The sequence below is a fragment of the Cetorhinus maximus genome, chromosome 9 (genome assembly GCF_964194155.1).
Source record: "Cetorhinus maximus chromosome 9, sCetMax3.hap1.1, whole genome shotgun sequence".
Classification (NCBI taxonomy): domain Eukaryota; kingdom Metazoa; phylum Chordata; class Chondrichthyes; order Lamniformes; family Cetorhinidae; genus Cetorhinus; species Cetorhinus maximus.
Genome location: NC_135887.1, coordinates 84303816 through 84317093, shown reverse-complemented (window position 1 = coordinate 84317093; position 13278 = coordinate 84303816). Strand labels below are relative to the sequence as shown.

Sequence of the window (13278 nt, the reverse complement as noted above, 5' to 3'; positions counted from 1 at the left end):
CCCCTAATTTTTTTTACAGCACTCAAAATAGTATTCAATATACCTTAAAGGATGAGACTGGGGAATCAATAATGGCAAACAAAGGCATACAGATAGGTTGAGTGAGTTCAGGTTAAATTAGTTCACTAGGTTGAGTCCTGGAATGAAGATGTTGTTTTATGAGGGAACATTGAGCAGGTTGGACATCTCTCATTCTTCTCAATGAGTATGTGATCTTATTGATACATAAGATGCTGAAGGGGCTCAACAGGGGCTGGACGCTGAGAAGGAATCTAGAACTAGGGGGGCACAGTTTCAAAATAAGGGATTTCTCATCCAAAATAAAAACAGAAAAGGCTGGAAAAACTCAGCAGGTCTAGCAGCATTTATGGAGAGAGAAAAACAGAGTTAACCTCTCATCCAAGATTGAGATAAGGATAAATTTCTTCTGAGGGCTGTTAATCTTTGGAATTCTCTTCCCCAGAGAGCAGCGGAGGCTGGGTCATTGAATATATTCTTATTGAATGACTGAGCAGGCTCAAGGGCCTGATAGTCGACTCCTACTCCTATTTCTTTATAATCTTAAATGCAATTCTTACACCTGCTGATTCAAGTAATATCCAGAAAGGTGGACAGACCTGGTGCACAGTGATTCCCCCTCCCCCCAACCCGAGTGAAATCTAATTTGATGCAGCATCACACAAATAGCCTCAACAGAAGTTTCTCAAACTCAGAATAGTGATTTAAAGCACTTTTTTATAATTTCAGATCCTGCTTGATGTCGCCATTTGAGTTCCCCATCCCCCTTCGGTTTCCCCAATTTTCTCACGTTTTACATGGACCTCTTCCATGTCTTTTCACCCTCATCGTTTTCACATTCTTTGTCCTGCATATCTCTCTGTATTAGTCACAGATGATCTTTTAGATCTAGAAATCTATTAAGCAGATTCCAGATCATTTCACCCATTTACTCTGAGATTATAGTCTCCAATGATTCTTTCAAATGTTCAATATTACTAAATGCCTGCTTATCTATTAAATCAACCATTCCTTTGAGGGGGTTACACACACCAGAGATCATAGCCAGCCTTCTTGACTTAAAGGGGTGAATTTTCACATCCCAAAACAGGTGGGTTGAGTGAGGTATTAAAATTAAAAATCTGAATCTCAACATCGCTTCTGAATTTAATGAAAAACAAGGGATGGTTAGCCAACCTACTCCCAGGAGCAGACTGACAATATATATATTTTAATGAGGCTGGCAGTCCTGATTTAACCTGCTCTGCACATTTAACAATAGCCATGCTTCCCAGTCCTCAAGAAACCTGGACGGTGATCCTGCAAAGTACAAAAGGCATAGGCTTGAGTTAAAATTTCACAGCATGCAGGGAAGTCTCTGGGTTTCCCATCCAAACTCCAAGCTTCCACGCACCTAACCTGGACCTATTAATATCCTGGTCACAGATGCTGATTGACGTGTTCTGCAGTTTCAGCATTTCCTAATTATTTCAGATTACTAGCATTAGTCACTTTCTCCTACTTAAATATTAGTTTTAATATCTCAAATCCCTTCGCTTTCCACTTCCAGCCAGCCTTTACACAAATACTCACCATAGGCTCATTAGGCTCTGAGAATTTCACTCGGACATCCTGCAAGTGCTTCAAGATAGGTTCATCATGTTCCTGCGGAATAAGACATTTAAAATGAAATCAGAACCAGGCAAGCTAAATACCCGATCCTAACGAAACAAAGATATCCTTCTGTGTGATATTTCCTTCTGATTCTATGGTGCGTCTACATCCTATGTTGTTTCATCACAGAGCCTCAGAAAGAAATATATCGGTTTTACTAAATTAACCCAGATTGGCAAAAAGTGAAACTGGTATTCCACAAGGATCAGTGCTAGGCCCATTGTGGCTCACAATTCGCATAAATGATTTGGACTCAAGAATTGCAAGTACAATTTAAAATATTTTTGGATGACACCAAATTGATAGTGTAATTAATATGGAATAGGACTCCAACAAAATGCAGTAATATACGAATAGACATGCACAATTGGCAAATGAACTTCAATAAAGTTAAGTGAGTGGCGGCACATTTTGACAGAGAGAATAAGGAGGCTATATACTCCTTGGAAACTTGAGGCCCGATGTTAACTCTCTGTAAGTGAACGAGTTAAGTGAGTTAAAATTTCGCCTTTGGTGTCTAAATGGGGTGGATAGAGGGTATAGCTATACAAAAGACAAAAAAAAGACAGGTTAATAAGGTCACAAAAAAAAAGCAAAGCACTGTGGTTCATTTTTAGAGACAGAACTAAACAGAAGACATGTTAAACATACATAAATCCTAGTTATACCACACTTGACTGTTCCAGCCTCAAGATTATAAAAATGGGGGGCACTGGAGAAGCTGTTAAAAAGAGTTTACTAGAATAATACTAAACTGGGAGATTATTCCCATCAGAAAAGATTGAATAAGCTAATGCTTCTTTTCTAGAAAAGAGAGAGCCAAATAGTGACATGGTAGAGGTATTTATGATTATGGAAATAGTTTGATAGGGTCGACACAAAGGGATTAGTTCTGGTTTCATCCGCAAGTGGAAACAAAGACCATAAATATAAAATGGTCACTAATAAATCCAATGGGGAATTCAGGAGAAACATCTTTACCCAGAGAATGGTTAGAGTGTGAAACCCACTACCACAAAGAGTAAATGAGGTGAATAGCATAGATGCAACTAACGGTGAGCTAGATAAACATATGAGAGAGAAAAGAATGTAAGGATATGTTGAGATTCGATGAAATGGGGTCATGTGGAGCATTAACACTGGCAGGGGCTTGATGGACTAGGTGGTCTCTGTCTGTGCTCTAAATACAAGACTACAAATGTCATCTTCCATGCTGTTGATCATAGCAAAGTCAAGAGCATGTGCTGTTTTAGAAGAAAAGATTATTACTCCACATAAAATATAAAGTATACTATAGCCCTTTAACTCTAGAAAGTGCAATTATTATGGATTCTTGAAATGAATGCTTAAGTAGACAACAGCTCAGATTGCAGATCAGAGCTCTGGCTTTGGCAGAATAGCAGACCACTAAGTTGGGTACATGGTAGAATCAGTATGTTCTTAACATGAGGAACTGAAAACAAATTTTAAAACTGTGTGCACTTGCCAGATATACAGCAGAGTAGGGGAAGTAGAGATAAGAATATAATTGTTTAAAAATTTAAACTTTTCCACATTTACTTGTATTTCATAATTTATAATGTTTAATTATGCTTTGGTCTGTTGCAGCTTTAAAAGTTAGGGCTTGGAGTCAATCGCAAAGGGAGGAATGACTATAATGCTTGTTAGAGTAAATATGCTTAGGGCATGGTAAATTTGTCTAAGATTGACTGACTAAAAAAAGTGTTACAGATATATTATGCAACATGTCATGGCATGAAATTATTATAAATGTCAAAATGATCCAATTGTAAACTAAGATTCCCCCACGTATTGTCTCACAAGCGTGCCAAACAAAACAATTTGGCACCTGGGACATTCAGGTATAGAGTTCAATAAGTTGTCTTACTTTTAGAACCTATCCCCAGCGAATGAGGGAATTGATGTTAATGTTTAGCATATGAACATTTAACTCCGGCTCAATGGAATATATAGGAAGTTAAAACAGATAAACAGGCTCATCATCTATCCATATTGATCCTTATGCGCAGTTCCCTGATATTGGCTGAGGCCAAAGGGAGATACTTAATGAAAGCGATGAAAGAAAAGCATGGACATCATTATTCAAGGGCTGATTTCTTAGGAACTGGTTACAGAGCAACATTAGCAAATGAAAGCACAGGGTCCTTGGCTATCCACTTAGCTGAAGGATGGCATACAGCACAGAATTTGTACACAAAATATATGCACGGAGGCATTAGAGAAGCATTTCAAAATCTGCTAATCACTGGGTGGGAAAGAAAGTCATTGTTACTTCAGTTCCAAAACAATGGTGAGGCACTGTCATGAAGTGAGAATAGAAAACAGCAGTACTATAGTATGGTATGGCAATGCTGGTTACTACCTGATGATCAAATATTAGATTTGTTCAATATATTGGGACCTATATTTGATATACTTTACGGAAACATGAGAGAACATTTATGTGAAACTGTCTCTATTTCCTTGAAGTACTTCACTGCCTACTTGCATTAAAAGTCAAAGAGTTGAAAATTAAATCCACAGCTAAATATGATTATGCTGCCTAAAAAGCATAAACTTTGAAAAACAGAAAAATACAGCAACATTTCATATAACTAGAAACTATTTTTCAGCAAGTGCTGATGAGTCCTTTGCTCACCTCCACAAGTTCACTCAGCATATCCACATTTCTGAATATTGTAATCCAGAATTCAGGAATTCCTTTGGGATTCTCCTCCTGCTCAGATTCTTCCTTTTTTTCCTCTATTGCTGCTTTCTTTTTCATTTCTTCCTATTTATACAAACACATTTAATCTTAATCAGTACATTCCAAAACAGGATAATTTAATCATTATAATCATTACAGCATGATGAAAAGTAAACTGGGCTACAAACTCTTGCATTGACCAGTGAAAGGTGCATTTTCAGAATGCGTTTCTTCCCCAACTTTTTGGTCAAGGTTTCAACTGCATTCATTTTTTTCATATAGCTTTTCTCAGCCTCACTGCTGAGGAATAGATAGTGCAATGTATTAGACTTCACTTCTAGGACCTGGATACAAGTCCAGGAACAAACTTCCTTATTGCTGTAAGATATCTTTAAAGAAAGTAATTTGCACAACCCATACCAGTTTCCAGTAAGCACGTGCCTATGACACAGAACTACACTTGACATAGTCCGAATTGATAATAAATTGCAAAAATCAGTCAAGGCCATAGAATGACTGATATGAGAAATAGGAAATGTCATTTTGTGCACTAAGAGACATGTTTTCCATATTGGGCTGAAATATAATAGTGGCGTAGTATAAAGAAAACCTTATTCTACATATCACAAGCACCATATCTATATTTTGAAAGGGAAGAGAGCAGGCCTGCAGAAATGTCACTGGTGTTGAACAGACCCAGGAAGAATAGCGTGATACAGCAATGGATACAAAATTTCTCCACAACTAAGTGAGACTTACTGCTAGCTCCTCCTCTTCCTCACTGTGCCATTCGCATTCTGAATCTGTAGGTTCTATATTTCCTGTTGTTATGTCTCGTCTCTGTAAAAAGACAAATAACAGGCAGATCACAAACAATTGGCGAGTCTGAAAAAGTACGATTTTGATGTTGATAGTGGGGGATTCAGCGATAGTAATGCCATTGAATGTCATGGGGAGATGGTTAAATTTTCTCTTGTTGGATGTGGTCATTGCCTGGCACTTTGTGGTGTGGGTTATGTGCTACTTACCAACCAAGCCTGAATGTTGTCCACATCTTGTTGCATATGGACACGGACTGTTCCCATTTATGACTTTATGATGAAGGGATGGTCATTGATGAAGATGATTGAGCCTAGGACACTACCCTGACGGGCTAATGCAGTGATGTCCTGGGACTGAGATGACCAACTTCCAACAGCCACAACCATTCCCCTTTGTGCTAGGTATGACTCAAACCAATGGAGAGTTCCCACCCCCAACAATTCCCTTGACTTCAGTTTTGCTAGGGCTCCTTGGATAGGGCACAGCTAGAGTTCTGGAGCATAGGTCTTCATTACTACTGCTGAAATGTTGTCAGGGCACATAGCCTTTGCAGTATTCATGCCTTCTTTTGTTGATTAGCATGTGGAGTGAATTAAATTGGCTGAAGACTTGCACCTGGGATGCTGGGGACTTCAGGAGGCCGCCAAGATGGATCATCTACTTGGCACTTCTGGCTGAAGATGGTTGCAAATGCTTTAGCCTTGTCTTTTATACTGATATACTGGGCTCCCCCATCATTGAGGATGGAGATATTTGTGCAGCATCCTCCTCCGATTAGTTGTTTAATGTCTACCACCATTCATGACTGGATGCGGCAGGACTGAAGAGTTTTGATCTAATTTGCTGGTTGTGGGAATCGCTGAACTGTCTACTGCATTCTGTTTCAGATGTTTGGCAGGCAAGTAGTCCTGTTTTGAAGCTCGAGGAGGTTGACGCCTTATTTTTAGGTATGCCTGGTGCTGCTCCTGGCATGCCCTCCTGCAGTCTTCATTGAGCCATTGTTCCATGGTGAGGGTTGGTTGTGAATATGGGTAGAAGAGTTTATATGGAGGGGGGGACAGGAAGGCAGTGAATCCTGAGGGCAGAGAGCAAGGCGAGTTGAAATAGAGGATAAAATCATAAAGGATATGAAGTAAATCAGTGCACAGGCTGAGTGAGGAAAAATGTCGTGGGGCTTGGATGGGTGGTAAAGAATGAAGATTTTACAGGAGAGACATGAGGAGTTGATAAGGTTAAGAGCTCAAAGGAGAAGATGCCAGCAAAATGAAGGACAGTCCAGGGTGAGATGTGGTGAAAAGGGCACAATGTCACTGAGGCAAGATTAGCCTCTACGTGCTATATGAGAGGAGGGTGGGGCTTGGAGTTGCTGTTCATAAGGAGACAGCTAGCAGTGCCTTGACGTATTCTTTGGAGAGTGCAGAACAATATAATGGGCCAAATTTTCTAGATCCGGATCGTCGGAAAACTGGATGGGCAATTGAAGATGCGCGCCAGGACCCTGTGGAAGTCCTGATACGCAAACATACGTGGGAATTGCCCAGGAAATTTAAACTTCCGATGGTCAATTCCTCTGCTGCCTGGGACCTTGCTTTTTGCGAGTGGATAGGTGGGTGGGCAAGCCTCCGAATCTGAATTAGAGTCAGAGACTTCAGATAGATCCATTGGACTTACCTGGTTAGCTTTCCAGGAAATTTTAGTCAGATTCAAAAAGTTGGGTAGCTACACAACTGACCGCTCCGATAACCCACCAGCTAGCCCACCTGCCCCCTAGCATTCAAACTTCCCATACAGCTGCTCTTGCTGTTAGAAGGGGTGCACCCTGTCTTCCCCTGACTCTACTCCACTCTGACAGAGTTCATCAAGGGACGCTGCGCATTTGAGGCAGCCGGGGTCAGAAGATCATAGAAGAAATGCACAGTAGTGGGGAGTCGGGGGTTTTTGAGTGCAACCACAATCCGCTCATCATTGCCGCTGTTCGGAAGTTCCAGGCCAAAGTGTGTGCAAGGTTAATTAAACTCGAACAAGAGGAGGCTGACTAAACATGGAATGATAACCACCAGAACAGCAACTGGCATCACTAAAAGGTTGACCGAAGCATCCGAGGGATAGGGCCAACCTAAGCTACCAAGAATGTTTGTTCGTGCTCTTATCAGAGGAATGGTCTCAATGCTTACTTGCAATACACATTGCAAAGCCATACTTTGATCTTAATGCTTGTTATAAAGAGAAATTTTCAAGCACTAACATCCCTCATAAAAGTATCTTTTTAAAATTGCAAAATCTGCATACAGCAGCAATTGAGAATTGACAAACACGTGATAGTCACAATAAAAATACTTTTAAAGAAATCTGGGGTATTTCCAAGTGATGTAGTTACCAACAAGTCTTAATATAATTACCAAATGCCAGTGTATTGATCTAAGACAGTTAAGGGATTACTTGAAAGGTAAGGGACTATTTCACAAGCAATACAGAAATAGCTCATCTTTTCAGCACTCATACCTTTTCAAAATATGGCTGGTAAAGGGCGGCATATTTCCGTTCCAACTCATGAACTTCCTCATAAAATTTGGCTTCTATATGGGCACACTTGACCTGAAGATGTTTCAAGGCATTTATTCTTCTCTTTACAGCTTTAGGTAAACTGCGCAAAAAAAAACAATTAATATAAGATAACTGAAATATAGTTTACAATGTTCTCTGTCTTTTAATAATAAGAGAATGTAATTCCCTCTGTCAGTGTGAGGGGGCTGATTAACTATTTGCTGAAACAGTGGTTTCAGTGCAGTGCAGTGGTACCTCAAACTTGTTAACTCAGCTCCTTCACGCCTCAACTTTTAGTACCTTAAATTAAAATCACTTGCTCTCATGCATGACAATGTTCAAGGTAAGAACTAAAACAATAGTACATCTTCTAGATTTGCTTCACAAATACTCTTTTTTTTAAAAACACTACTCTGAATCCACTTACATCCATCAGCAGATCATTGATCCTGAGTTCTAGGAGACACCCAGCCAATGTGGGAGAGTTGGCAACCTTAGTAAGGGTGGTGTAATTAATTTCAGCATGTCAAGAGTTAGAGGGTAAAACTAGCCAAGTCTCCTACTCAATCATTCAACCACTACTCCGGAAATAAGCATGCATGGATGCTGCCTCTCCACAAGCAATGTCCTGCTAACATTCACCAAGTGCCAAAAGGCATGGACCGTACCCCAGCAAGCAATCAGCAGCTTTAGGAAAGGAAACAGGAGAAGAAACAAAAAAAAGAAAATACTGCCGATTTTAGAATTTTCAGAGTTCGATGCACTTACAGTTCAAGTATTTTTTTCAATTGGAGATGATTGATCATTTTGACACATTTTTTCCAGGAGTAGGTACATGTGTTCCACTTCACCTAGGCTGAGCTACAAACACATACTGCCATGTGTCTACTAGATTACTGCAGCGAGACAGGGCCTGCTAGCACTAGGGCTGCCTGTGATTCTTTATTCATTTACATGATGTGGGCATCACTGGCTGGGCCAACATTATTTCCCATCCCTAATTGCCCTTGAGAAGGTGCTGGTGAGCTGCCTTCTTGAACCGCTGCAGTCCCTGTGGTGTAGGTACACCCACAGTGCTGTTAGGGAGCTAGTTCCAGGGTTTTGACCCAGCAACAGTGAAGGAACAGCGATATATTTCCAAGTCGTGATGGTGAGTGGCTTGATGGGGAGCTTCCAGGTGGCGGTGTTCCCATGTATGTGCTGCCCTTATCCTTCTAAGGTGGTAGTGGTCGTGGGTTTGGAAGGTACTGCCTAAGGAGCCTTGGTGAGATTCTGCAGTGCATTTTGTAGTTGGTACACACTGCTGCCACTGTTTGTCGATGGTGGAGGGAGTGAATACTTGTGGAAAGGGTGCCAATCAAGCGGGCTGTTTTGTCCTGGATGGTGTCAAGCTTCTTGAGTGTTGTTGGAGCTGCACTCATCCAGGCAAGTGGAGACTATTCCATTGCACTCTTGACTTGTGCCTTGTCGATGGTGTACAGGCTTTGGGGAGTCAGGGGGTGAGAGTTACTTGCCACCGGATTCCTAGTTCCTGACCTGCTCTTGTAGCCACAGTATTTATATGGCTAGTCAAGTTCAATGGTAACCCCCCTCCCCAGGATGTTGATAGTGGGGGATTCGGCGATAGTATTACCATTGATTGTTAGATTCTCTCTTGTTGGAGATGATCACAGCCTGGCACTTCTGTGGCACGAATGTTACTTGCCACTCATCAGCACATGGCTGAATATTGTCCAGTCCCAATTGCACATGGACACAGACTGCTTCAGTGTCTGAGGAGTTGCAAAATGTGAACATCTTGCAATCAACGACAAACATCCCCACTTCTGACCTTATGATGGAAGGAAGGTCATTGATGAAGCAGCTGAAGATGTTGGGCCGAGGACACTACCCTGAGGAACTCCTGCAGTGATGTCCTGGAACTGAGATGATTGACCTCTAACAACCACAACCATCTTCCTTTGTGCCAGGCACGACTCCTACCAGTGGTGAGTTTTCTCCCCATTTCCCATTGACTCCAGTTTTGTTCGGGCTCCTTGATGTCAAGGATAGTCACTCCCACCTAACCTCTGGAGTTCAGCTCTTTTGTCCATATTTGAACCAAGGCTGTAATGAGGTCAGAAGCTGAGTGATCTTGGCGGAACCCAAACCGACCGTCAGTGAGCAGGTGACTGCTAAGCAAGTGGCACTTGATAGCACTGTTGAAGACCCCTTCCATCATTTTACTGATGATGGAGAATGTCGTGATGGGATTGTAATTGGTCAGGTTGGATTTGTCCTGCTTTTTGTGTACAGGACATACCTGGGCAATTTTCCAAATTGCTGGGGAGATGCCTGTGCCGTAGCTGTGTACTGGAACAGCTTGGCTAGGTATACGGCAAGTTCTGGAGCACAAGTCTTCAGTGCTATTGATGGAATATTGTCAGGGACAATAGCCTTTGCAGTGTCCAATGCCTTCCGTTGTTTCTTCATATCACGTGGAAGTGAATCAAATTGGTTGAAGACTGGCAACTGTGATACTGGAGACCTCCGGAGGAGGAGGAGGTCAGTCATCCATTTGGCACTTCTGGCTGAAGATTGTTGTGAATGCTTCAGCCTTATCTTTTGCACTGATGTGCTGAGTTCCGCCATCATTGAGGATGGGGATATTTGTGGAGCCTCCTCCTCCAGGGAGTTGTTTAATTGTCCACCACCATTCACGCCTGGATGTGGCAGGACTGCAGAGCTTAGATCTGATTCATTGGCTGTGGGATCACTTAGCCCTGTCTTGCTTCTTAAGCTGTTCGGCATGCAAGTAGTCCTGTGTTGTAGCTTCACTAGGTTGACACCTCATTTTTAGCTATGCCTGGTGCTGCTCCTGGCATGCCCTCCTGCGCTCTTCATTGAAGCAGGATTGATCCCTGGCTTGGTGGTAATGGTAGAATGGGGGATATGCCAGGCCATGAGGCTACAGATTGTGGTCGAGTACAATTCTGCTGCTGCTGATGGCCCACAGCGCCTCATGGTTGCCCAGTCTTGAGCTGCTAGATCTATTTGAAATCTACCCCATTTAGCACGGTGGTAGTGCCACACAACATGGAGGGTATTCTCAACATGAAGATGGGACTTTGTCTCCACAAGGACTTTGCGGTGGTCACTCCTACCGATACTGTCGTGGATAGATGCATCTGCGGCAGGCAGGTTGGTGAGGATGAGGTCCAAGTATGTTTTTCCTTCTTATTGGTTCCCTCAGCACCTGCCGCACCTTTAGGACTTAGCCAGCTCAATCTGTGGTGGTGCTACCGAACCACACTTGGTGATGGGCATTTAAGTCCCCCACCCAGAGTACATTCGCAGTACTTCCTCAAGGTGGTGTTCAACAGCTCTGAAGAAGAGTTGTAAGAACTCGAAACGTTAACTTTTTTTGTTTTTCTTTCTCTCCAGCATTTTCTGTTTTTGTTAGAGGAGTACTGATTTATGTGTATATGTACACAGATCATTGAAGGTGTCAGGACAGATGGAGAGAGCAGTTAATAAAGCATACAGTATCCTGGGCTTTATTAAAAGGAGCATTGAGTACAAGAGCAGGAAATTTATGCTGAGTTTATATATGACACTAGTTAAACCTTAGCTGGAGTATTGTGTACATTTCTGGGCGTCACGCTATAGGAAGGATGTGAACGTATTGGAGAGAGTGCAGAAGAGGTTCACAAGAATGGTTCCAGGGATGAGAAACTTGAGTTCTGATGATAGTTTGGAGAGGTTGGGACTGTTCTCCTTGGAGAGAAGGCTAAGAGGAGATTTGATAGAAGTATTCAAAACCATTAGGGTAGAGTAGATAGGGAGAAACTGTTCCTGCTCGTAAAAGGATTGAGAACGAGAAGGCACAGATTTAAAGTGATTTGCAAAAGAAGCAAATGTGATGCAAGAAAAAACTTTTTCTTAGTGAGTGGTTCGAGTGTGGAATGCGCTGCCTGGAAGTGTGGTGGAGGTGGGTTCAATTGAGGCATTCAAGAGGGCATTAGATAGTTATTTGAATAGAAACAACGTGCAAGGGTACAGAGAAAAAGCAGGAGAATGGCACTAAATTATGCTCATTTGGAGATCTGGTGCAGACACGATGGGCCAAATGGCGGCCTTCTGTGATTCTGGTTGATGCCAACTCGGAACATGGATTGTAATTGGCACAAATATTCTACATTTATGCTTGTTTATTCCTTAGACGGGGCTGAAATAGTGGAGGCCAGCCATATGACAGCTGCAAGTAAGCACGTCATTATGTTAGTCAAGGTCTGGGATTAGCAGTTTCACTCAGTCACATGGGGCACAAGTTGTGAACAGTCTGATTCAGCCTGAGGCAGTAGAGAGGAGATTGGAGTAATGGTACAGAGTTTGTGGCAGGAACTAAAAAGAAGGAATTGATTTTCCCAGTGTTTAGCTGTAGGAAATTGTGGCTTAATCAAGAAGGTATTGGACAGTCTGACGCCACCGAGGCTGTTTAAGAGTTGAGGGATAATTCTGGATGCCATCGCATATATATATATAGGAACAGGCTCTGATTCTGTAGATGATTTTACCAATGGGCAGCATACAGATAAAGATGGGGGCGCATGAATAGATTGTTGGGGACCAGTGCAGGAACATCAAGAGAGGCTACTACTAGAGATGCTTTGGCTAATTGTACGAATCAGTGGAACCAGGCGGGGGCATTCCCAACCAATTGGACATTATTAGAGAAGGTTGGTGTGGTCTACCATGTTAATGAAGGAAAGGCATGTCCTTATAGAAACATTGATTAGAAGTAAAAACTTTGCTTTTGCTGCAGATCTGTCGTACATATACTTCAAAATGTCTAATTTATTCATGATAGTGGAATTTTGGCACGGGCATGGTTGCAAACACTTTGCCTTTCTTGCTCCTTCATATAACCTTTTGTAAGCCAGTTAGACTGAGGATTTAATGTAATTAAAGTTTCAATGTCTTTGCACTGTTCGTAACCTGCTGCTTGTGATTTCTTTTGCATCAGGTTCCATTCCAGTGCCACATCAATGCAACAAAAACCATGGGCTGAAATCTAATCAGTTTAGTCTGGTCAGAGTTGAAACATTTTTATTCTTTTGTATATTGGATAGCAGAACGGAAGAGGTCAGCCAAAGGTGACAGTAACCAGAGCAGATGAAATTGATCCAGCTGATTGCTGGTAGCAAAACTGCAATCTTGCTATTTTCTCAGATAACAGACTGAAGGTGAAATGTAATTGGGAACCCATAGTTTCCACTGTTCAGCTGATATAATTAGGGTTGCCAACCCTCCAGGATTGGCCTGGAGTCTCCAGGAATTGAAGATCAATGTCCAAGACACTGCAGTGTGCAATCCTGGAGAAAAAAATTATCAGGAACATTTACAAAGAACAATTTTCTTTACCAGGCATAAAAAATATTGAAAGTGGCGTGGGGGTTGGGGAAGCTGTTTGGCTGACAGTCAAGTATCATGTGATTAGATAATGAGTCTTTTTGCTTTCACAACTGGCATAAGAAAGCAGTGCTTCAAAAGGA

The 13278-nt window shown here is 41.9% G+C and overlaps 1 protein-coding gene across 4 annotated transcripts in view; it reads right to left on the bottom strand.

The window, feature by feature from the left end:
* The window catches only part of nap1l4b (nucleosome assembly protein 1-like 4b), a 101676-nt gene that overhangs the window by 50594 nt on the left and 37804 nt on the right, over positions 1-13278 (bottom strand). For all 4 annotated transcript variants that reach the window (XM_078548971.1, XM_078548973.1, XM_078548972.1 and 1 more), the window contains 4 exons: positions 7703-7844; positions 5138-5218; positions 4331-4462; positions 1591-1662 (listed from right to left, as the gene is read on the bottom strand). In XM_078548971.1, the coding sequence (XP_078405097.1) occupies positions 1591-1662; positions 4331-4462; positions 5138-5218; positions 7703-7844 (427 nt within the window). The remainder of the gene's footprint in view (positions 1-1590; positions 1663-4330; positions 4463-5137; positions 5219-7702; positions 7845-13278) is intronic.